Source organism: Hyperolius riggenbachi, chromosome 3 (assembly GCF_040937935.1).
Source record: "Hyperolius riggenbachi isolate aHypRig1 chromosome 3, aHypRig1.pri, whole genome shotgun sequence".
Classification (NCBI taxonomy): domain Eukaryota; kingdom Metazoa; phylum Chordata; class Amphibia; order Anura; family Hyperoliidae; genus Hyperolius; species Hyperolius riggenbachi.
Genome location: NC_090648.1, coordinates 382,812,437 through 382,838,383, shown reverse-complemented (window position 1 = coordinate 382,838,383; position 25,947 = coordinate 382,812,437). Strand labels below are relative to the sequence as shown.

Below are 25,947 nucleotides of genomic sequence, written 5' to 3'. Positions count from 1 at the left end.
ATACAAGTATGTACACATGTAAGGGAATGGGGATAAATGCGCAAAAAGATGGCCTGGTGGCATACATCCTATTTTAACGTATGTAAAACTTGACTAACAAAATGGCAGCTACAGTATGTGTGGAATATGTAGTGCATCGGAAAACTGTCTACAATCTACACCCCCAAGCCTCTCAGATAGAAACTATGTAAGCATCTGTGATTTTATCAACAGCCAAAACAAGGTTATAATAATCAGCCAGGGGCAGGGCCGGATTTACCATAAGGCATGTAGGCATGTGCCTACAGGCGCCTGATGATGGAAAAGTGGCTAACTCCCCTCCCCAAGTGCCTCTCTCCCTCCTTCCCTATACAGAGTTCCGAGCAGTGTGTAAATGATAGGTCACTCACCTGGCTCTCTGCATTCCACTGACGAGATCTCCCTTCATTCGGGGGCAATTAACCACTTCACCACTGAGGGGTTTTACCCCCTGAGCACCAGAGCAATTTTCACCTTTCAGCGCTCCTTCCATTCATTCGTCTATAACTTTATTATTACTTATCGCAATGAAATGAACTATATCTTGTTTTTTTCGCCACCAATTAGGCTTTCTTTAGGTGGGACATTATGCCAAGAATTATTTTTTTCTAAATGTGTTTTAATGGGAAAATAGGAAAAATGTGGGGAAAAAAATAATTATTTTTCAGTTTTCGGCCATTATAGTTTTTAAATAATGCATGCTACTGTAATTAAAACCCATGAAACGTATTTGCCCTTTTGTCCCGGTTCTAAAACCATTTAAATTATGTCCCTATCACAATGTTTGGCGCCAATATTTTATTTGGAAATAAAGGTGCATTTTTTTCAGTTTTGCGTCCATCCCTAATTACAAGCCCATAGTTTATAAAGTAACAGTGTTATACCCTCTTGACATAAATATTTAAAAAGTTCAGTCCCTAAGGTAACTATTTATGTATTTTTTTTAATTGTACATTTTTTAATTTTTTTTTAATTACAAAAAAAAAAAAAATGGGGAGTGTGGGAGGTAATGAGTTAATTTTATGTGTAAAAGTCATTTATTTGTATGTGAAAAATGTGTAGGGTGTAGTTTACTATTTGGCCACAAGATGGCCACAGTAACTTTTTGTTTTAATGCGACCTCCAAGCTTCCTTCCGGAAGCTTGGAGGAAGAATAAGGAGGCTGGACACGTGAGTTTTTTCTCACAATGATCGCGCTGCCCATAGGAGAGCAGCTGATCATTGCGGGGCTTAGATCAACGAACGGGAATGGATTTTCCCGTTCATTGATCTCTGGGCGAGCGGGCGGCGGCGTGTTTACTAGCGGCGGGCGGCGTGTTTACGAGCGGGAGCGCGGGCAGCGTCGGGAACGCGGAAAGTACGTGTTTCTCCGTCCCTGGTTTTTAAAGGATGGAAAAAGGGGCGGAGAAATACGTACGCGCGGGGGTAAAGTGGTTAAAGTGTAACAGAGACGAGATTATAATAAAAGTTTTATACATATGTGGGGCTTACGCCAGCCCTGCGTGCACGGATTGCTTCCACCCCACCTTCCTCAGCCTTCTCCAGCTCCGGTACCGGGTCCCGTAAGTTTTGCCAGTCTCGGCCAGTCTACGCAAGAGAAGGGCACCCTCTACGTATCTCTCTGGCGGCAGCCGGAGGAAGCCCCAGGTACGTATAAAACTTTTGTTACATTTTTCTGATAGTGTGCAGAGTGGGAGTGGGGCCACTTTCAGACAGGCAGCTGACAGACGGTGAATTCATTTGTATTTCAATTATTTACATTTCATTGACTATCTTTAGGGCTGGGACCTACAAGCAGATGTCTGTGCACTTGCTGATCACCAGCGACTTGCAAAGCACTATGGACAGTGGAACCCAATACAGCACTTGCGATTTGTAGAAATCCTAAAAGTGCTGCCTGCAGCATTTTAGAAGCGATTGAGTGTAATGCAGGACAAAATTTGCATTCGCTACAAAACTTGCTCAATGTTTATCAAGTTGTAAGTGAATCCCAACCCTTATTGGAGAGATAATCAGTGAAATACAATTTTTTCTAATTTGATGCAAATTTGTTGCAGTTTGTATGTGAATTGAAATTGGGGAAAATCCAAACTGGCAACAACTACATTTGATTGGTCCAATTTCGATTTGCATAGAAACAGCAACCAAGTTTGCATAACGTCAGGGAGAGAAAAAAGTGCTCACTCCTTTTCTCCAGGAATATGTTCACTTCAAGGATAAAGGAAAGGATGGGGACTATTGTAGAATATCCTCGGTGTCTCAAAAGAAAAAAATAATATAGTTTACTATACACTTCTCTACTTTGAAAACAGCTGTTTTTTATCGTCACGTTTACTGGCAAACTGCTTTGTTCTCCATTTCATAAACATGGCATTAAAAAATGCACATGATATAACTGGATTGCTGTAACCTTGGCTACTTCGTAGAACCATAATAACAGTAGGCTGGATTCACACTGTGCGCTTTGCAGAAGGCACGCATTATGAGTGTGAACTGCAATGAAGACTAGACAAAGACATTACCATAATGTCAGCACAGTAGCGTAGTGGTTGGCGCTTTCGCCTTGCAAGCGCTAGGTCCCCAGTTTGAATCCCAGCCAGGTCAACATCTGTAAGGAGTTTGTACGTTCTACCTGTGTCTGCGTGGGTTTCCTCCGGGCACTCCAGTTTCCTCCCACAACCCAAAAACATACAGATAACTTAATTGGCTTCCCCCTAAATTGGCCCTAGACTATGATACATGCACTACACAATACATACATAGACATATGACTATGGTGGGGATAAGATTGTGAGCCCCTCTGAGGGACAGTTAGTGACAAGACAATATACTCTGTAGAGCACTGCTTAATATGTCAGCGCTATATAAATACTTATATAAAAATAGATAAATAAATAATTCAAAGCCTGCACACAGCGACTTAGAATAACTTACTCAGTTACAACGCAGTTCCAAGGGCGTAGGGCCCGTGGTCGCAGCGGTCGCCTTGGCGACCGGGCCCGGCTCCTGAGGAGGCGGGGGAGGGGCCCGGGGGGCCCATCTCCGTTTGGAGGGCCATGCGCCCGTTCACGCTGGTAGGAGGGAGCCGCAGCTGCGGGGAGGGCAGCCCGACCTCTTCCTCCCTTCCTCTCCCCGGGCCCCCCCCTCAGATGCAGAGTAAGCGGCTAACGGAAGCGCTATAGGCAGAACTCACCTCCCTGCGTTCCACTCGCCGCTGATCTCCTCTCTGGCTGGCTCTGCATAGATGTTGTTACACACGCAGCTTCCGGCTAAACAGGAAGCTGCGTGTGTAAGCATCTATGCAGAGCCAGCCAGAGAGGAGATCAGCGGCGATTGGAACCAGGGACGGAGGTGAGTTCTGCCTATAGCGCTTCCGTTAGCCGCTTACTCTGCATCTGAGGGGGGGCCCCGGGGAGAGGAAGGGAGGGAGAGGTCGGGCTGCCCTCCCCGCGGCTGCGGCCCCCCCCCCCTCCATTATGGGGACAGGCAGCTACCTAATCTATCCTGGGGGGCAGCTACCTAATCTATCCTGGGGGGCAGCTACCTAATCTATCCTGGGGGCAGCTACCTAATCTATCCTGGGGGGCACCTACCTAATCTAACCTAATCCTGGGGGGCAGCTACCTAATCTAACCTATACTGGGGGGCACCTACCTAATCTATCCTGGGGGCAGCTACCTAATCTATCCTGGGGGGCACCTACCTAATCTAACCTAATCCTGGGGGGCAGCTACCTAATCTAACCTATACTGGGGGGCACCTACCTAATCTATCCTGGGGGGCAGCTACCTAATCTATTCTGGGGGGCAGCTACCTAATCTAACCTATACTGGGAGGCACCTACCTAATCTATCCTGGGGGCAGCTACCTAATCTATCCTGGGGGGCAGCTACCTAATCTAACCTAATCCTGGGGGGCAGCTACCTAATCTATCCTGGGGGGCAGCTACCTAATCTAACCTAATCCTGGGGGGCAGCTACCTAATCTATCCTGGGGGGCACCTACCTATTCTAACCTAATCCTGGGGGGCAGCTATCTAATCTATCCTGGGGGGCAGCTACCTAATCTATCCTGGGGGGCAGCTACCTAATCTATCCTGGGGGGAAGCTACCTAATCTATCCTGGGGGGCAGCTACCTCATCTAACCTATACTGGGGGGCACCTACCTAATCTATCCTGGGGGCAGCTACCTAATCTATCCTGGGGGGCAGCTACCTAATCTAACCTATACTGGGGGGCAGCTACCTAATCTAACCTATACTAGGGGGCACCGACCTAATCTAATTTATACTGGGGGCACCTACCTATCTAACCTATACTGGGGGCACTTACTTATCTAACCTGTATTGGGGGCACCTAGCTAGCCTATACAGGTGGCAACTAAACTGGCTACCTATATTGGAGGCACCTACCTAACTAACCTATACTGGGGGCACCTACCTATCTAACCTACGCTGGGGGCAACTATTCTGGCTACCTATATTAGAGGCACCCACCTAGCTAACCTGTACTGGGGGCACCTATCTATCTAACTTATACCGGCGGCGCCTGCCTATCTCACTTATACCGGGGGCAACTATACTGGCTTACCTATGCCTGACTACCTATACTGGGGGTACCTATAGCTGGCTATAGGGATTTTGATATGTGTGTGCATCCGTCGGGTGTTGTCGGGGGAGGGGGGGCTGTTGTTGCCGGGGGGGGCCCACATCCAGATTCCGCATCGGGGCCCAGAGGTTTGTAGCTACGCCACTGCGCAGTTCTGTAAACATCCCCATAGAATTGAATGGGCAGTGAGATGACATGCAGAATTATTCTGCAATGCAACTGAGCTCTGTGAACTACTAGGCCTAAGAATAACACAATCAGTTACAATACAAGCCAATAGAATTGTTTGGGCCGAGAGATGACATGCAGATTTATTCTGCAACGCAAGTGATCACTGTGAGCAGAGCCTTATGTACTTTATAAATAACACAATCTTTCTGATAAAGATTCCAGAAAGAATAACGGGAATTTGGGGTATGAATCTGATATTTAACTGTAAGAAGTTACTGGTGTCGAAGCAAGGTGATATAGAAGCAGGTTCTAACAATAAACTGCCCCCATAAACCGAATCCTCAGATCCTCCTGTGGTCAAGGCTGAATGATGCACATCAGGCGACCTCTGACCTCCGTCCAGATATAAATATCTTCTCTCTCAGGATTAATCAAGCTGGAGGTCGTGTGAGGAAGAAGCTGCGAGATGCCTCTTCTGTCATTAAGGTTTAATCGATAATCAGCGCGCCGCTTATCCCCCTCCTGGCTGGAATCTGGAAGTTTCTGCAGAGGAAATGAGAAGATCCACAGAGTGATTATTATTACCATTACGTGTTTGATATAAAATTATCTTACTGATATTCTGATGTAGTTGTATGCAAATGTCTAGCCAAATTGCAGTGTCTTTATTAAAAAATTGAAAAGGCTAAAGCATAATAATGTTTTATTTCATGGAACTTATAAGACCAATGCAAATAGTAATTGTAACATAGAAATTTTGGACCATCTGAAGTATTTAGTAACTCTATTTTTGGCATATATATATCGTCAGTGTCTTTTGCATCCATTCAGGTGTGTGAGGGTGGAAACACACAAGGCAGTGCATGAAAAGTAGCCTTTTGCTGCATATGCATTTGTGCATTTTAAGTGTGTTTTGAGTGCATTTGCATTTTGCATATGCATTTTTCTTGCTTTTTCAATGCGTTTGCATTTCACAAATAAAAATCGCATATGCGGTTTGTATACGTTTTTGATATGGGTTTTATGCTAATCACTAGGAAGTCAACAGGAAGCAGAAATACATCACCAAACTTGTTTTTTTTTTAAATGCATAAAAAAAACACACTAAAAGCCACTAAGTCTGCATCACCATTGACATACATTATGTGCATTTTAGATGCGTTTTGGAAAAATATGCAGCAAGTCTTGCGTTTTTGTCCTACGCACATTGCAGAATGCAAACTTAGGGCCGGTTCACATTACAAACGTGGATGGCCACGCATGCGGAACGCAATGCGTACGAACGCACGCCATCCGCGTTTGTATGCGTTGCGTGGCTGATCCCATCACTGAAAAGTGAATGGGACAGCCGCGCGTTTTTACAAAATCTGCGTGCAGCATGCGTTCCCGGACCGCACAGGTCCGGAACGCATGCAGTGTGAACATCAGACAGTGCACTCTATGCACTGTCTGATGTCGTGCGTGTCGGCCTCCTGCACGCGTTTCCTAAACGCGGCTGGAAACGCGTGCAGTCTGAACAGGCCCTTATGCATTTTTTCATGTGCCCCATTGATTTGCATTATGTGCATTAACTCTAGCGTTTCTGCCTAGTGTGTTTCTACCCTCACAGTTCTCGTTGAAGGGATTTTTTCCAACTCTTTGCAGGTTATGTTTAATTCCTAAATGTTCTTGTGCCTCCTTACATGCTCAGCATGTTTAAGATCTCAAGTACAAAAGGTCCAGGAAGACAAGAGAAGAGGTGATTTCTCTTCACAGGAAGGGCAATGGCTATAAGAAGATTGCAAAGATGTTAAACATACCAAGAGACACCATAGGAAACACCATTCGCAAATTCTAGGCAAAGGGCACTGTTGAAACGCTACCTGGTTGTGGCAGAAAGAAGATGCGGACTTCGACTGCTGTGCGCTACCTGAAGCGCAAAGTGGAGAAAAGTCCCCGTGTGACTGTTGAGGAACTGAAAAAAGATTTGTCAGATGCAGGTACTGAAGTTTCAGCTCAAACAATAAGGTGCACACTGAGTAATGAAGGCCTCCATGCCAGAGCTCCCAGAGCTCTCTTGCTGTCTCCAAAGAATAAGAAGAGTCGACTGCAGTATGCCAAAAGTCATGTGGAGAAACCACAAAAGTTTTGGGATAGTGTTCTGTGGACTGATGAAACTAAATTAGAACTGTTTGGGGCCATGGATCAACGCTATGTTTGGAGGAGGAAGAAAGAGGCCTATGAAGAAAAGAACACCTTGCCTACTGTGAAGCATGGCGGGGGGGGGGGGGGGGGGGGGTCAATCATGCTTTGGGGCTGTTTTGCTTCTGCAGGTACAGGGAAGCTTCAGCGTGTGCAAGGTACCATGAATTCTCTTCAGTACCAGGAGATATTGGAAGAAAATGTGATGCAGTCCGTCACAAACCTGAGGCTTGGGAGACGTTGGACCTTTCAACAGGACAATGATCCCAAGCATACCTCCAAGTCCACCAGAGCATGGTTGCAGCTTAAAGGCTGGAACATTTTGGAGTGACCTTCGCAGTCACCAGACTTAAATCCGATTGAGAACCTCTGGTGGGACTTAAAGAAAGCAGTTGCAGCGCACAAGCCTAAGAATGTGACTGAACTGGAGGCTTTTGCCCATGAAGAATGGGCTAAGATACCCGTAGATCGCTGCAAGACACTTGTGTCAAGCTATGCTTCACGTTTAAAAGCTGTTATAACTGGAAAAGGATGTTGTACTAAGTACTAAGAATGATTGTCACTTGGGGGTTGAATAAAACTGATAATGATGTGAGCACAGAAAAGACATTTGTGGTTATTTCATTTTAAATGTTATGTTATATTTGTCTTGACTTTGACTCACAAGTGCCTCTTTGATTTAATTGTAAACAAGATGACTGAAATGATCAAAATCAATGTCAAACTGGCCAAAACACTCAATTTCAGTTGAATAATTTTGAACACAACTGTATGTATATATATATATATATATATATATATATATATATAATTTTCTGTGCCCTCTTTAGTGTGGCCCGTTATGTCCCCCTTAACAGGTATGCCCCCTTTGTCCCACTTGTTTGCAATTATGGCTCCCATGTGCCCTTATTAACAAGTGTGGCCCCCATTTGTGTGGCTGCTTTGTCCCCCCAGTTCATTTGGCTGCTATGTCCCCCTTGTTTGTGGGACTTCTTTGTCCCCCATTTGTGTGGCTACTATGTCCCCCATTTGTGTGGCTTCTTTGTCTGTTTTTGTGCTGCCTTGTCCCCTTTCTGTGGCTGCTTTGTCTATTTGTGTGCTGCTGCTCCCCCCCCCCCCTTCTGTGGCTGCTTTGTCCCCCCCTTTCTGTGGCTGCTTTGTCCCCCCTTTCTGTGGCTGCTTTGTCCCCACTTTCTATGGCTGGATAGTGTAATGGTTAAGGGCTCTGCCTCTGACACAGGAGACCTGGGTTCAAATCTCGGCTCTGCCTGTTCAGTAAGCCAGCACCTATTCAGTAAGGAGTTTCTTGGGCAAGTCTCCTTAACACTGCTACTGCCTACTGAGTGCGCTCTAGTGGCTGCCTCGCAAGCGCTTTGAGTCCGACAGGAGAAAGGCGCTATACAAATACTGCAATTATTATTATTATTATTATGGCTGCTTTGTCCCCTGTTTCTGTGGCTCCTTTGTCAGTTGGTGTGCTGCTTTGTCCCCCCCCATACTTTCTGTGGCTGCTTTGTCCCCAGTTTCTGTGGCTGCTTTGTCTGTTTGTGAGCTGCTTTGTCCTCCCCCCCTTTCTGTGGCTGCTTTAGTCATTGGTGTCAATGCAGGGATAAAAAAAAACAAAACATACTTACCATCTGACGTTTTTTCCTCCTTGAAGCTGGGATCCTGTTTGAACTCCTGTGAGTGCCAGAACTATAGAGCTGGCTTCGGTTGATGTGGCTGCTAAATAGAGCCATCCGCCGCATCACTCGCAGCAGCATGAAGGAATCCTTCCGCTGCCGCAGACCTATGCAGAAGCGGGACTATATTGTCCCGCGGAAGTGTCAAATTGACACCGAACCCCTGGAGGGTTCTCGCGGAACCCCAGTGTTCCCCGGAACTCCGGTTGAGAATAGCTGCCTTAATCTCTAGTTATCTGGCTGGCTGTCACTGCCATGTATCCCCTTTTCTTATTTCCCTCTAGCTTCAAACACAATAGGAGAATGATAGCTGAGTGAGTTGTGACGTCATTAGTCACTTCCTGCATGTGAAGTCTACTGGTCCAGGTAGGTAGTGTGCACCCTGGCCCTGCTCTGCCTCTACTGTCCCCACTGATCTGAAGTAACCAGCCCTCCCGCCTAGCAAAACCATTACCCAGCAAAGCCCCCACCAAATCGCCCCACAAAGCGCCCAGAAAATCGCTCCACAAAGCCCCCAGGATAGCAAAGCGCCCAGCAAAGCCCTGGCAGATCGCTCCACAAAGCCCCCAGCCTAGCAAAGCACCCAGCAAAACCCCCTGTAAATCACCCCACAAAGCCCTCAGCCTAGCAAATCATAACAGAAAGTCCCCAGCAAATTACCCCACAAAGTCCCCAGCCTAGCAAAGTGCGCAGCAGAGCCCCCAGCCTAGCAAAGTGCACAGCAGAGCCCCCAGCCTAGCAAAGCACCCAGCAAAGCCCCCACCCCAGAAAATCGCCCAGCAAAGCCCCCAGCCCAGCAAAACCCCCAGCAAATCACCCAGCAAAGCCTCCAACCCAGCAAATCGCCCCAGCCTAGCAAAGCCCCTACCAAAGCCCCAGGCCCGGGACCCAGCAAAGCCCCGAGCCCAGGACCCAGCAAAGCCCCCAACCCAGCACCTAGCAAAGCCTCCAGCCCAGCACCTAGCAAATCGCCAGCAAAGCCTGATAGACTGATATATATGGGTACATGGCTACTTAATTCTGTTTTCTAAGGAACATGGTTACTTAGTTTATGTATACTGGGTCCAATCGGCTACTTAATTATTTTATTTTGTCATGCCTGACTATTTAATTTGTTCATTGTAAGGCACCCGGCTACTTAATTATCTTATCTGGAGGTATGTGACTTCCTAACATTTTTATTTAGTGGTATGTGACTACTTGATGAATTATCATGAGCAGGGCTGTGGAGTCGGAGTCAGAGCAATTTTGGGTACCTGGAGTCAGAGTCAGTGGTTTCATAAACTGAGGATTCTGAGTTGGAGTCGGATGCTTTCTGTACCGACTCCACAGCCCTGATCATGAGGCATATAATTACTTGATTATTTTATCTAAAGTTTATCTAAAGTTTTTCTGGGATGGCCCCCTCTCTGTGAATAACACCGCCCGCTACTTATTTCATGTACATTTGGGTCTGCCCATGACCCATCACGACCACGCCCATGTTTCAGTGCATGTCCACACCACTTTTTTGCTATGGCACATGCAGCGCGGCATACAACCAGCTCCCATGCCAGTGAATCCAGCACCTCCACAGTCCTCCTGCCGCCCTCACAAAAACATTTTTGGAGCAGCCCCTGCATTGTCATGTCATGGGCTGTTCTCAGAAGAGTTCACAATATATTCCCTACCGTAGTCATAGTCTAAAGTCCTACCAAATTATTATGTATTTATATAGCACTGATATCTGCACAAAATTTACAAAAACATGGGTGTGTGAGCTCCAAATCGGGGAGGTGTGTGGTCCCCGCCCCAGGCTGAAACTTCTCTGGTGGGGCCTTAGTGTCCCAGTGCGATGCTGTGTGTATTTGCAAATAAGTGAAACTAATACCTTTATATTAACCTCCTTGGCGGTAAGCCGCGCAGGAGGTTTTCTCCGGCCCTGCTGGGCCGATTTGTTTAATTTTTTTTTTTTGCTGAACGCAGCTAGCACTTTGCTAGCTGCGTCAGCACACCGATCGCCGCAGCCCCGCGCTCGATCGCCGCTATCCGTCGCGCCGCGCGGCCCCCCCCCTCAGACCCCGTGCGCTGCCTGGCCAATCAGTGCCAGGCAGCGCTGAGGGGTGGATCGGGACTCCCAATGACGTCCCGACGTCGGTGACGTCATCCCGCCCCGTCGCCATGGCGACGGGGGAAGCCCTCCAGGAAATCCCGTTCTTTGAACGGGATTTCCTGATCAAAGCGGACGGGGGGATGCCGCTGAGCAGCGGCTATCATGTAGCGAGCCCTGGGCTCGCTACATGATATAAGAAAAAAAAAACAAAAAAAAAAACTGCTGCGCTGCCTCCTGGTGGAATTTTTTATACCGCCAGGGGGGTTAACCACTTCAGCCTACAGGTTTGAGATTTTTTTTTACATCTGAGCAACTTTCACCTCCCATTCATTTGCCAATAACTTTAGCACTACTCATCACAATGAATTGATCTATATCTTGTTTTTTCCGCCACCAATTAGGCTTTCTGTGGGTGATACATTTTGCTGAGAATTAATTTATTCTAAATCCATTTTAACAGGAATATTAAGAAAGAAATGGAAAAAAATCATTATTGCTCAGCTTTTGGCCATTATAGTTTGAAATTAATACATGCTACCATAATTAAAACCTATGTACTTTATTTACCAATTTGTCCCGCTTATTACACCATTTAAATTATGTCCCTATCACAATGTATGGCGCCGATATTTAATTTGGAAATAAAGGTGCATTTTTTCAATTTGCGTCCATCACTATTTAGAAGCCCATAATTTAATAAATCATATGGATATACTCCTTTGACATGAATATATAAAAAGTTCAGACCCTTCAGAGGTAAACGGGATTTTAAAAGTTTTAAATTGTATTTATTCAATTCAAAGTGTTTTTTGGTGTAGTTTGCTATTTGGCCACAAGATGGCCACAGTCAAAAGATCGATCTCGCTCCCAGGAAGAAGTATGAAGACGGGGAACTTTTTGATCTCAGAAAAGCCGCAGCATCTGAAGAGATGCTGTCGGCTTTTCTCCGGGGGGGGGGTCCGATCAGTGAAAGGGATTTACAATCCCTTTCATTGATCGCTGGGTTAACGGCCGGCAGCGGGAGCGCGCACGGTGGGCCCGCCGGAGCGCGCGCAGCCTAACTGGATGAAAATTTTCGTCCAGTTAGGCTGAAGTGGTCTTTTTGTGTGTTAAGATGGGTACACTCATCAAACCTTGCTTGGCCAATCACTGTCCAATTTTACCACCTACATGCAAAATGAGAGTTTACATACAGAAATCTGTTCATAGTATTTAATATCTGTTGACCCTCATACTACATGGTTGTGGTAAAATTGGTCAGTGACTGGCTAATTAAAATTGGAAGTGTGTACCAGGCTTTCTTTAGTGGCAGACCTGGAGCCCTCCAGAGCTGTTGCAGCAGCATTTTTGGAATTTCTGGCGATTGCAAAAATGCTAGCTGGTTTAACCTCCTGAGCGGTATGGACGAGCTCAGCTCGTCCATCACCGCCGGAGGCTGCCGCTCAGGCCCTGCTGGGCCGATTTGCTTCAAATAAAAAGCAGCACACGCAGCCGGCACTTTGCCAGGCGCGTGTGCTGCCCGATCGCCGCCGCTCTGCGGCGATCCGATGCGAGCAGCGGCGAAAGAGGGTCCCCCCAGCCGCCCGAGCCCTGCGCAGCCGGACCAATCAGTTCCGGCCAGCGCTAAGGGCTGGATCGGAGGCGGCTGACGTCAGGACGTCGGCTGACGTCCATGACGTCACTCCGCTCGTCGACATGGCGACGAGGAAAGCCAAACAAGGAAGGCTGCTCATTGCGGCCTTCCTTGTTTGTTCTGGGCGCCGGAGGCGATCGGAAGAACGCCTCCGGAGCGCCCTCTAGTGGGCTTTCATGCAGCCAACTTTCAGTTGGCTGCATGAAATAGTTTTTTTTTTATTGAAAAAAAACCCTCCCGCAGCCTCCCTGGCGATCTCAGTAGAACGCCGGGGAGGTTAAATTGCAATTGTATGTATACAGCAGAATTTCTGGAACATTTACGCATATATATTTATATAAAAAATAAATAAATATAAATATATATATATATATATATATATATATATATATATATATATATATATGCAATACAAAGTATGGGGATCTCTGTAAAATCACTTTCAGTCGTTGAACAAAGATTTTGCAGCACTTTTCTACCGAACCTATGGAAATCGCATCAAAAAGCCATGAACGGTTCTAAGAAATGCCGCAAAACTCATTAACAAAAGCGCCCGGCAATTGCGATACTGATTTGCGCTTTATAGTAGGTCCCAGCTCTCATCCGGATTGCTTTTTCTGGGCATTGGCCCCAACACTGGTGACAAGCAGAAATAGTCAATGAGGTGCTAATAGTTTCAGCTTACATGAAAATTTAATGCAAACTGTATGTGGCTTGGAATTGGGGGAAATCCAGTGTATGTCCTACTCATTGTGATTGGCCCATCTCCAAGCTGCATACAATTTGCATTCAAGCTTGAGGGCTCGTTTCCACTATCGCAAATCCGCATGCGTCCAACGCATGCGGATTCGCACATGTCATGTAAGTGGATGGGCCTGTTTCCACTTCTGCGTTGGCGTTGTGCGTTTTTCGTAGCGGTGGAAAAACGCTCAAAAGAGGCAACGATTTCGCCTGCGTGTGGAATGCATGCGATTCGCATGCGATTCGCATGTAATGTATTTGATAGGGATTTCGCATGCGGTTACTACATGCGAATTTGTATGCGAATTCGCATACGAAAACGCGTACAATAAAGTTTCCCATTCAATTTTTTTTTTTTTCCCCTTTTGTACAATTACCCACAAGCAAGGCCTTCTTTCCTGCTTCCTGTGTCTGTATTTCAAAGCGACTGGCAGCCATGGAATACACTATTGAGAGCCTGGTATCCTTGGTACATGCTAATCCTTTTATATATGATAAAAGGCTGCCAGGCTATAAGGACAAAGCACTTATTAAGAGGACATGGCACAACATAGCAGAGGAATTCACTCCGGATTGGGAGGACTTGTCATCGTCAAAGAAAAAGTTGGAAGGTGAGTGGTGATCTGTGCACTTGTAATATGTTTTGTGTGTATTGTGATAGCTTTATATGAGTAATGGCCCATAATGTGAATGACAGGTGCTTGGCTCGTGGTTTCCACAGGCCACTGTACTGTCACACTGTAGATCGTACCCTGGGGGTAACATTCCCCCCTCCCCCCCAATTGTAGGGGACTCATGTAGTGGAATAGCATAGATGTGCCTGGAAAATAGATTATGAAGTGCAACAACAGCACAACCCAGCGGTTCTGCAGTCGATAAGTGGGGGGATGATCACGCAGCACGTGTGGCGCACGTTGGCTAACCAATACACGCACTTCCGCCAGATGTCATGTATGCCTACCATTTGTGCGGTGGGGTTACAGTTAGTATACGTAGATAGGTTGATGTCATTACTGGTGAAATGTGCCTTAATGTAACGTCTAAGTACCCCAGCACCAAGAAGCATGATGTATATGAATATGTTAGTGTTAGTGCTTTCACTCAATCAGTCAAACACATTGTTATGTTTGCACATTTTATTAGTAGAAAGCCAGAAAAAAATGCATGTAGGTCTACAATCTCCCAGCTCTGTTTTGGAAGAAATGCGACATACAGTCGCGATTTCTGAGTGCCTCATTCGTGTGCTGACCTCCACTCCAAGTGATGCCACTTAGCGGTGGAACCTCAAGTGCATTCACTTCATCCACCGAGATTCCTTCTTTGTCTATCACGACATTGTGAAGGATGCATGCAGCTTTCACCACAGACACCGCATTTTCCACTTTCAACTGGATAGCTGTATGCAGCACCCTCCATTTGTTAGCCAAAATGCCAAAACTACATTCCACCACTCGTCTGGCCATACTTAACCGGTAATTAAAATGTCTTGTCCAGTCATTCAAGCGAGTGGCTGAGTATGGGCGCATTACATGTCGGGATAAAGCAAACGCCTCATCACCCACAAAGGTGTAGGGGTAAGCAGGATTGTTGGTCCCAGGCCATGGACTTGGTTGCGGCAAGTCCAGCGTGCCATTCTCCATGCGATAGCACAAGTTGGTGTTCCTGAAGATCTGGGAATCACTTGCTGTTCCGTATGCACCAACGTCGATGTACAGAAATTTGTAATCGGCATCAGCAACTGCCATAAGGACAATGGAAAAAAAAATTTTATAATTAAAATACTGACTACCGCTGTGTGGTGGGTGCACGAGTCTGATATGTTTGCCATCCACTGCTCCAATGCAATTTGGAAACCGACACTTTGCCCAAAACTTAGTTGAAACCTCCTCCCAACGTTGGCGGTTAGGGACGGCCATAAAAGTGGCATGAAGTTCTCGCCAGATTACCAGACACGTGTCCTTCACAATGTTTGAAATTGTAGTTTTTCCCAAGCGGTAGGCGAAATGCAATGATGCAAATGATTGGCCAGTGGCCAAAAACCTATGGAGAAAAAGGAATGTACCATTAATGTACTGTTTTGTTATCTTTTCTCTACAGTAAAATTCTATATGAATAAGTGGAGATCCGTAAGGGACACTTACAAAAAAGAATTGACGAAACTAAGGAAATTGGAGAAAAGTGGGAGTGCTGCTCCAGCTCCACCCACCTACAAGAACTTTGAATTGTTGTCCTTTCTGCGTACCATATATGAACCACGAAGGTAAAGTTACATTTCATATTTCGATTGGTTGCCCAACCATTTAACCACGATCATTAACAACACACATACATTTGACAATGGCACACACTGTGAGATATATAGTATGGCTGAGGGAGGCCTAACAGCTGCTTAGCTCGTACCTAACATTTTAATCATGCATGAAAGCACCGTTTGCTGTACAACAAAAACATGTGCGAGGGCTAGGTCAACCATACTCTGTACCCCCATGTGTATGTCAATGCCCATTCCACGTAGATATGTGTTGCCATGGATGCTGGATAATTACATAATGTACAGATCTGTTGCCACATATACTCAATCATACATTGGGATCTGTTGTTTCTTTTGTTTTTCAGAACAGAGGATAGTTTTTCCACTTCAACTAATGTGGAGGCCGACAGCGACAGTACTTGTGCTTCTGCCAACAGCAACTCAGATGCTGGGGACAATGTTTCAGAGGTGCCATCCACTCATACAAGTGGGAGTGCTCACTCCTCACTTACCACTGTGAGACCGCGGACTAGACCAGCAACTCGACCAAAAAGAGTTAGGCCTGCCGTAGTGGACGAGGAGGAGAATGTACATTTGGCACAAATGAACAAAACTTACCAAGAAATTTTGGAACACTTCAAATCAAACCGTGAGCGACAAAGGTCACCCGAGGAGAATGTGGCCTACAAAATCACAGACTCAATGGTGCCTTACCTAATGGACATTGACCCACGTTACTATGCCGATGTACATGGGGAATTCATTGATGCAGCTAAAAAATATCTAGCAAAAACACGGCAAGACCGTGATGGCAACCAGGGTAATAAGCAGGGGTCCAACTTAGAGGGTAGTAGTTTTCGAGTTCCCAATCAGGGTACATACCAAGAGTGCTGGCCGTCTGATAAGTCGATGCCAGTTCATAGGTCAGAGCCGCAACACTCATGGATACAGCAAGGGCAAGCGTACAGTAGCATGCCTCCCTCACAGATGCATTCAATGGGGCGGCCACACAGAGAAACATCATCTACCTCTCGGACGGGAGCAGATGTGGGCGAAATGTATCATAGGAACCCCACTCAAATTCCCGAAACACGTTCATATCATAATTTAGATAGGCCTTCAGCACCCTGTGCTTCACAAACCACAGAATTCTCGATGACGAGATTCATGTTTGATTATGATGCTACGGAGTAATTACCACATTTTTCTTATTTGCTTTTGTTCGTCTCATTATGTAGTTGGGAATTGCATTATGCACAGTCCGTTGAGTGCACTACAGAGGCATGTACCGAAGCCATCATACAAACTTTCAGTTAAAAATGTTTTGTGTTGTAAAGATTCAAAAGGTAAAGTATTACAGGACCAGAGTGAATGTCCGTATATGTAGTTTGGTTATCATGATTTTGTGAAGTCAGACAGTGATTGATTTGCCATCACATGCAAAGAAAACAGCCATCACTATCATGGCTGCCTTTACTACAAACATATTGTGCAAACAAATCTGCATGCTACAATTTACAATCTGTGAAGCTGCTGCTCCTGGCAGCAGATCTCCCCCTATACATTTCCCCAAGGTGGGGCAGGGTTCTCTTTGCTGCGCTGCACAGCATCCTACCATCCCGCACCGCATGTCTACATCCCAGCGTACAAGATCCTTCCTGTGTCACTCCTTTCTTGCAACTTCATGGTCAGCAGAGTGACACCGAAAGTATACTGCACTGTGGGATGTGGCCAAGTGGTGCGGCATTGTAGCACACAGTGCAGGTTAGAAAATAAAATCAGGAGGCACAGAAAAATAGTGAATACTACTGTTAGAAAAGTACTGTCTGTATTGTTTGCCTCATGGCTGTGTGGACGTACATAGCGATTGAGCTGTAGGTGCGGCCATGCCGCCTTTCCTCTGTTATATGACGATTGTGCCGATTAAAGTGGCCCATTGACAACGCATCTCACAGACTCTGTCTGTCTGTATTACGGCACAGTCATGTGAGGGGATCTGAAGCCTATTTCATTGCCTCCCTTCCCTGTGTATTACAGTGACTTACATCGCAACACTGGGTCAGGAGGCAATGAAAGGGGCTCCTGAGACGCTCATATGCCTAAGCCATAATAAATAAGCGCACAGTATACATCCGGGGATCACAAAGAAAGGAGGTTGTGGAGCCGAAGTCGATAGATGATGTTCACATTGGAACATCAGCCTCTGCTCCTTGCGTGGCTGCAAAATGTTTTTCCTTCAGTAGTTAAAGTGTATGTATCTGCTTATGTGAGGAAAAACATGCACATGTGTTCAAGCACCATTGGTGTAGCAGTACACTTCTCTTGCTGGCCCTTTCATGAGAGGACTGTAAGTTTAAAATTTAACACCCAGTCAACATAAGCAATGAATAATGCAGTCTGAAAAGCAGATGCAGATATGTTGAGTACACTTTGTATTATGCTTTATGTGTTTGTGTTGGTTTACAAAGCTTGACAATGTGACCAAAATGGAACTATTTCCAACATGTTGTGCTACTTGCAAGTGTTTGTTTGATTAAAAATTACAACACAAGATAGCACTTACTATTATTTAATACGTTACCTAAACATTATATTAAAAAAATTTATGTTTTAATGTTGCCTGTGTCCTTTGTTCACCATCTAAAGTCATATAAAGTAACCAGTCCTTGCCAACTGCTGGGTGGTCCCTCCACGTGGCCAAAGCCTCTCCACCTTAACTGCTGCATTGATGATGTTAGTGGAAGTGAAGACAGAGAGGCTTTTGCGACATGCATGGACAAAATAGCGGATGGTAAGGACGACCATTTAACAATGTGGCAATGACATAAATGTAAGAGGGCGCCTTCTCACCTTAACGTAAGCAGAAGTCTCTCCTCCGGGATCACAGCATTACGGTACCAGGTATTCTGCCTCCGTAAATGTGCGCCCAAGGTCTGCAGCAGGTAATCAAAACTGGGCAAAATAAAAAAAACAAAAATGTTACATACTTTTCAGCATTTTACATTAATGAACAAATTAAGATACATTTTCTACTTACGTGCTAGTACTCATCCGTGTATAGTTGAAAAACTTCACCGGGTGACTACGGATATCCTCATAAAGGAGCGTAAACTGTCCTTTTAGAGGCCTCTCCACCACCAGAGGATGCACCCAAAAGCGGTGTCTCCTACGAGGTTGCCTCCTCCTCCTCCGCATCCTCTCCATAAAAAATTGCAAATTGTTCATCATAGACAAAAGCACAAGATCCTCCAAATCCGACATTCTCCTAACTCCTCAAACCACAACCGACTAAAACTCCCACACCAAACACACGTGGCAACACCTTTTATAGGAATGTGTAATCCTTTTCCTGTGATGACAACTTCCTTCTACAGAATCACAGGCATTGAAAGTGTTAAAAACGCTTCTTAATGTTCGCATGCGAATTCGCATGCGAATTCGCATGAAATTACGCATGCGAATTCGCAACACTGATACGAATTCGCATTCCTCCAAATATTACAAACGCGTGCAAATTCGCAACGCAACAGTGGAAACAAGCCCTCAGCCAGTAAGGGTTATCATGCAGTGTTAGGGAGTCTTGCTCAAGGACTCCTTACTGAATAGGGACTGACCCTAACCTGGATTTGACCCCTGATCTCCTAAGTCAAAGGCCGTACCCTTAAAGAGAACCAGAGGTGGGTTTGAATAAAAACACGCAGATTGTCGCTAGCCAGCTGTTTACCAAAGGCTGTAAGTCATCGCCGCTCCCCCGCCTCCTCTATAGTGCGGCTTCCCACCTGTGTCCCTTCCCTCCCCGCCTCCGTAAGCTTCCTCCAATCGGCTTACTTTACTTTGTGGGCCACATAATGGTTGCTTACTTTAGAAAGACGTCAAGTCAATATCACGCTACCACCACGTGATAACAGCTGATGTCCTATAGTGGTACTGCTTGCTGTCAATGCGTGGCACCTATGGAGGAGTCGGCTTTTCGGGCTCTCTTCGCCTGTGTGTTTTCCTGGTTCCTGCTTCCTCCTGAGTGAGCGGTTGGTCACTAGTTAGTAGGCAGATCTACTTGTGACCTGTGGCTGTGTGACTGTCCCTAAAGAGTAAAGGTTCGAGAGTCCACGGGGTGGGGGCAAAGGGGGCGCAATTTTTACACCATCAACCTGGGTGCAATTTAGCATAGAAACTGCCCTCCTTTGAGCCAACAGATATACCTGTCAGGCTTGTCTGGTCAATGACTATAGGTCAGGCTGTATGCCCATATGACCGACCTATAGCCCAGCCCGTAACACCTGCACAAACTCCTACCTAGCACAGAACTACAATATCCCTGCAGGTAGATGTAGCATACAGACTGACAGATAGTATCCACCAAACAGAACCAATAACAATCATACAAGGCACAGTATCACAAGTATAATAGTCACCTGAGGCCTGGAGGATGATGCAATCCAGATGAGAGTCAGATGACTGCAAGCAGAAGTAATGGTATGCAGATCAGGCACTTAAAGGGAAGGTTCAAGCAAAATAAAAAAATGAGTTTCACTTACCTGGGGCTTCTACCAGCCCCATGCAGCCATCCTGTGCCCTCGTAGTCACTCACTGCTGCTCCAGTCTCCCGCTGGCAGCTTGCCGACCTCGGAGGTCGTCGGGACGCATTGCGTACATTTTTACGCATTCCCGCTACTGCAGGAACATTAACACATACATTTTTACGTGTTACTGGTTCAATGCGTAAATTGTTACGCATTGAACCAGTAATGCGTAAAAACGAATGTGTTAATGTTCCTGCACTAGCGGGAATGCGTAAAAATGTACGCAATGCGTCCCGCCGACCTCCGAGGTCGGCAAGCTGCCAGCGGGGGACTGGAGCAGCAGTGAGTGGCTACGAGGGCACAGGATGGCTGCATGGGGCTGGTAGAAGCCCCAGGTAAGTGAAACTCATTTTTTAATTTTGCTTGGACATTCCCTTTAACCACTTGAGGACCACAGTCTTTCTACCCCTTAAGGACCGGCCACTTTTTTTCCATTCAGACCACTGCAGCTTTCACGGTTTATTGCTCGCTCATACAACCTACCACCTAAATGAATTTTGGCTCCTTTTCTTGTCACTAATAAAGCTTTCTTTTGGTGCTATTTGATTGCTCCTGCGATTTTTACTTTTTATTATATTCATCAAAAAAGACATGAATTTTGGCAAAAAAATTATTTTTTTAACTTTCTGTGCTGACAATTTTCAAATAAAGTAAAATTTCTGTATACATGCAACGCGAAAAATGTGGACAAACATGTTTTTGATTAAAAAAAACCATTCAGTGTATATTTATTGGTTTGGGTAAAAGTTATAGCGTTTACAAACTATGGTGCAAAAAGTGAATTTTGCCATTTTTTCCAAAGTATTCACTGAGAGGCATAGTGAGTTCATAGAAGATATTATTTTTTGTCACAAGTAAGCGGAAAATGACACTTTGTGACAAAAAAAAAGAAAAAAAAAAAGAATCCATTTCTTCTAACTTGCGACAAAAAAAAATGAAATCTGCCACGGACTCACCATGCCCCTCTATGAATACCTTGAAGTGTCTACTTTCCAAAATGGGGTCATTTGTGGGGTGTGTTTACTGTCCTCGCATTTTGGGGGGTGCTAATTTGTAAGCACCCCTGTAAAGCCTAAAGGTGCTCATTGGACTTTGGGCCCCTTAGCGCAGTTAGGCTGCAAAAAAGTGCCACACATGTGGTATTGCCGTACTCAAGAGAAGTAGTAGAATGTGTTTTGGGGTGTATTTTTACACATACCCATGCTGGGTGGGAGAAATATCTCTGTAAATGACAATTTTTTCATTTTTTTACACACAATTGTCCATTTACAGAGTTATTTCTCCCACCCAGCATGGGTATGTGTAAAAATACACCCCAAAACACATTGTACTACTTCTCCCGAGTACGGCGATACCACATGTGTGGCACTTTTTTGCACCCTAACTGCGCTAAAGGGCCCAAAGTCCAATGAGTACCTTTAGGATTTCACAAGTCATTTTGCGGAATTTGATTTCCAGACTACTCCTCACGGTTTAGGGCCCCTAAAATGCCAGGGCAGTATAGGAACCCCACAAATGACCCCATTTTAGAAAGAAGACACCCCAAGGTATTCCGTTAGGAGTATGGTGAGTTCATAGAAGATTTTATTTTTTGTCAAAAGTTAGCGGAAAATTGATTTTTATTGTTTTTTTCACAAAGTGTCATTTTCCACTAACTTGTGACAAAAAATAAAATCTTCTATGAACTCACCATACTCCTAACGGAATACCTTGAGGTGTCTTCTTTCTAAAATGGGGTCATTTGTGGGGTTCCTATACTGCCCTGGCATTTTAGGGGCCCTAAACCGTGAGTAGTCTGGAAATCAAATTCCGCAAAATGACCTGTGAAATCCTAAAGGTACTCATTGGACTTTGGGCCCTTTAGCGCAGTTAGGGTGCAAAAAAGTGCCACACATGTGGTATCGCCGTACTCGGGAGAAGTAGTACAATGTGTTTTGGGGTGTATTTTTACACATACCCATGCTGGGTGGGAGAAATAACTCTGTAAATGGACAATTGTGTGTAAAAAAATCAAAAGATTGTCATTTACAGAGGTATTTCTCCCACCCAGCATGGGTATGTGTAAAAATACACCCCAAAACACATTGTACTACTTCTCCCGAGTATGGCAATACCACATGTGTGGCACTTTTTTGCACCCTAACTGCGCTAAAGGGCCCAAAGTCCAATGAGTACCTTTAGGATTTCACAGGTCATTTTGCGGAATTTGATTTCCAGACTACTCCTCACGGTTTAGGGCCCCTAAAATGCCAGTTCAGTATAGGAACCCCACAAATGACCCCATTTTAAAAAGAAGACACCCCAAGGTATTCCGTTAGGAGTATGGTGAGTTCATAGAAGATTTTATTTTTTGTCAAAAGTTAGTAGAAAATGACACTTTGTGAAAAAAACAATAAAAATCAATTTTCCGCTAACTTTTGACAAAAAATAAAATCTTCTATGAACTCACCATACTCCTAACGGAATACCTTTGGGTGTCTTCTTTCTAGAATGGGGTCATTTGTGGGGTTACTATACTGCCCTGGCATTTTAGGGGCCCTAAACCGTGAGGAGTAGTCTTGAAACCAAATGTCGCAAAATGACCTGTGAAATCCTAAAGGTACTCATTGGACTTTGGGCCCCTTAGCGTACTTAGGGTGTAAAAAAGTGCCACACATGTGGTACCGCCGTACTCAGGAGAAGTAGTATAATGTGTTTTGGGGTGTATTTTTACACATACCCATGCTAAGTGGGAGAAATATCTCTGTAAATGACAATTGTTTGATTTGTTTTACACACAATTGACCATTTACATAGAAATTTCTCCCACCCAGCATGGGTATGTGTAAAAATACACCCCAAAACACATTATACTACTTTTCCTGAGTACGGCGGTACCACATGTGTGACACTTTTTTGCAGCCTAGGTGCGCTAAGGGGCCCAACGTCCTATTCACGGGTCATTTTGAGGCATTTGTTTTCTAGACTACTCCTCGCGGTTTAGGGCCCCTAAAATGCCAGGGCAGTATAGGAACCCCACAAGTGACCCCATTTTAGAAAGAAGACACCCCAAGGTATTCTGTTAGGTGTATGGCGAGTTCATAGAAGATTTTTTTTTTTGTCACAAGTTAGTGAAAAATGACACTTTGTGAAAAAAACCCAATAAAAATCAATTTCCGCTAACTTTTGACAAAAAATAAAATCTTCTATGAACTCGTCATACACCTAACAGAATACCTTGGGGTGTCTTTTTTTCTAAAATGGGGTCACTTGTGGGGTTCCTATACCGCCCTGGCATTTTACGGGCCCAAAACCGTGAGTAGTCTGGAAACCAAATGTCTCAAAATGACTGTTCAGGGGTATAAGCATCTGCAAATTTTGATGACAGGTGGTCTATGAGGGGGCGAATTTTGTGGAACCGGTCATAAGCAGGGTGGCCTTTTAGATGACAGGTTGTATTGGGCCTGATCTGATGGATAGGAGTGCTAGGGGGGTGACAGGAGGTGATTGATGGGTGTCTCAGGGGGTGGTTAGAGGGGAAAATAGATGCAATCAATGCACTGGGGAGGTGATCGGAAGGGGGTCTGAGGGGGATCTGAGGGTTTGGCCGAGTGATCAGGAGCCCACACGGGGCAAATTAGGGCCTGATCTGATGGGTAGGTGTGCTAGGGGGTGACAGGAGGTGATTGATGGGTGTCTCAAGGTGTGATTAGAGGGGGGAATAGATGCAAGCAATGCACTGGCGAGGTGATCAGGGCTGGGGTCTGAGGGCATTCTGAGGGTGTGGGCGGGTGATTGAGTGCCCTAGGGGCAGATAGGGGTCTAATCTGATAGGTAGCAGTGACAGGGGGTTATTGATGGGTAATTAGTGGGTGTTTAGGGTAGAGAACAGATGTGAACACTGCACTTGGGAGGTGATCGGACGTCGGATCTGCGGGCGATCTATTGGTGTGGGTGGGTGATCAGATTGCCCGCAAGGGGCAGGTTAGGGGCTGATTGATGGGTGGCAGTGACAGCGGGTGATTGATGGGTGGCAGTGACAGGGGGTGATTGATGGGTGATTGATAGGTGATTGACAGGTGATCAGTGGGTTATTACAGGGAAGGACAGATGTAAATAATGCCCTGGCGAATTGATAAGGGGGGGTCTGAGGGCAATCTGAGCGTGTAGGCGGGTGATTGGGTGCCCGCAAGGGGCAGATTAGGGTCTGATCTGATGGGTAACAGTGACAGGTGGTGATAGGGGGTGATTGATGGGTAATTAGTGGGTGTTTAGAGGAGAGAATAGATGGAAACACTGCGCTTGGGTGGTGATCTGATGTCGGATCTGCGGGCGATCTATTGGTGTGGGTGGGTGATCAGTTTGCCCGCAAGGGCGGGTTAGGGGCTGATTGTTGGGTGGCAGTGACAGGGGGTGATTGATGGGTGATAGGTGATTGGCAGGTGATTGACAGGTGATCAGTGGGTTATTACAGGGAAGGACAGATGTAATTAATGCACTGGTGAATTGATAAGGGGGGGGGGTCTGAGGGCAATCTGAGCGTGTGGGCGGGTGATTGGGTGCCCGCAAGGGGCAGCTTAGGGTCTGATCTGATAGGTAACAGTGACAGGTGGTGATAGGGGGTGATTGATGGGTGATTGATGGGTAATTAGTGGGTGTTTAGAGAAGATAACAGATGTAAACAATACATTTGGGAGGTAATCTGACGGCGGGTTTGCGGGCGATCTAATGGTGTGGGTGGGTGATCAGATTGCCCGCAAGGGGCAGGTTAGGGGCTGATTGATGGGTGGCAGTGACAGGGGGTGACAGGGGGTGATTGATGGGTGATAGGTGATTGGCAGGTGATTGACAGGTGATCAGTGGGTTATTACAGGGAAGAACAGATGTAATTAATGCACTGGCGAATTGATAAGGGGGGGTCAGAGGGCAATCTGAGCGTGTTGGCGGGTGATTGGGTGCCCGCAAGGGGCAGATTAGGGTCTGATCTGATAGGTAAAAGTGACAGGTGGTGATAGGGGGTGATTGATGGGTGATTGATGGGTAATTAGTGGGTGTTTAGGGGAGAGAATAGATGTAAACAATGGATTTGGGAGGTGATCTGATGTCGGATCTGCGGGCGATCTATTGGTGTGGGTGGGTGATCAGATTGCCCGCAAGGGGCATGTTAGGGGCTGATTGTTGGGTGGCAGTGACAGGGGGTGATTGATGGGTGATTGATGGGTGATTGATGGGTGATTGACGGGTGATTGACAGGTTATCAGGGAAGATAGATGCATACAGTACACAGGGGGGGGGGGTCTGGGGAGAATCTGAGGGGTGGGGGGGTGATCAGGAGGGGGCAGGGGGCAGGGGGGGGGATAAAAAAAAAAATAGCGTTGACAGATAGTGACAGGGAGTGATTGATGGGTTATTAGGGGGGTGATTGGGTGCAAACAGGGGTCTGGGGGGTGGGCAGGGGGGGGTCTGAGGGGTGCTGTGGGCGATCAGTGGGCGGGGGGGGCAGATCAGTGTGTTTGGGTGCAGACTAGGGTGGCTGCAGCCTGCCCTGGTGGTCCCTCGGACACTGGGATCACCAGGGCAGGAGGCAGCCTGTATAATACACTTTGTATACATTACAAAGTGTATTATACACTTTGTAGCGGCGATCGCGGGGTTAACATCCCGCCGGCGCTTCCGTATGGCCGGCGGGATGTTACGGCGGGTGGGCGGAGCCAGTTGCCGGGGGAAGCGCGCGTCATCAATGACGCGATCGCTCCCCCGGCATGCCTAAAGGACGCGCCGCCTGAAGGCGTATTGCGGTCCTTTAGGCGTCCACTTTGCCGCCGCCCATGGGCTGTGGGCGGTCGGCAAGTGGTTAAGAGATAGCGTGGTCAGTTCTAGCCAGATGTCAGTCCAGGCAGCGTTCTTGCAAGTCCTTTATCCAGGCAGAGGTCGATCCAGGCGGCAATCAGACAGAGTCCAGGTATAATAGCAGAGTCGGCAACAGGTAATCCAATTGAGCATGGTCAGGA

General features: G+C 46.1%; 1 protein-coding gene across 1 annotated transcript; it reads left to right on the top strand.

The window, feature by feature from the left end:
• The first annotated feature begins 13,503 nt into the window (after window positions 1–13,503).
• Window positions 13,504–16,802, top strand: LOC137561600 (uncharacterized). The gene is made up of 3 exons (XM_068272911.1): window positions 13,504–13,737; window positions 15,224–15,386; window positions 15,743–16,802. The coding sequence occupies exons 1-3, from the start codon at window positions 13,563–13,565 to the stop codon at window positions 16,569–16,571; spliced, it is 1,167 nt and encodes a 388-aa protein (XP_068129012.1). The 5' UTR covers window positions 13,504–13,562; the 3' UTR covers window positions 16,572–16,802.
• The last annotated feature ends 9,145 nt before the right edge of the window (window positions 16,803–25,947 follow it).

What these genes read in the sequence shown, in the direction of transcription:
- LOC137561600 (XM_068272911.1), top strand. Translation starts at nt 13,563, where the DNA reads ATGGAATACACTATTGAGAGCCTGGTATCCTTGGTACATGCTAATCCT. An exon ending in GTCAAAGAAAAAGTTGGAAG is followed by an intron (nt 13,738 to 15,223) that starts GTGAGTGGTGAT and finishes TTTTCTCTACAG; the next exon opens with TAAAATTCTATATGAATAAG. An exon ending in ACCATATATGAACCACGAAG is followed by an intron (nt 15,387 to 15,742) that starts GTAAAGTTACAT and finishes TTTGTTTTTCAG; the next exon opens with AACAGAGGATAGTTTTTCCA.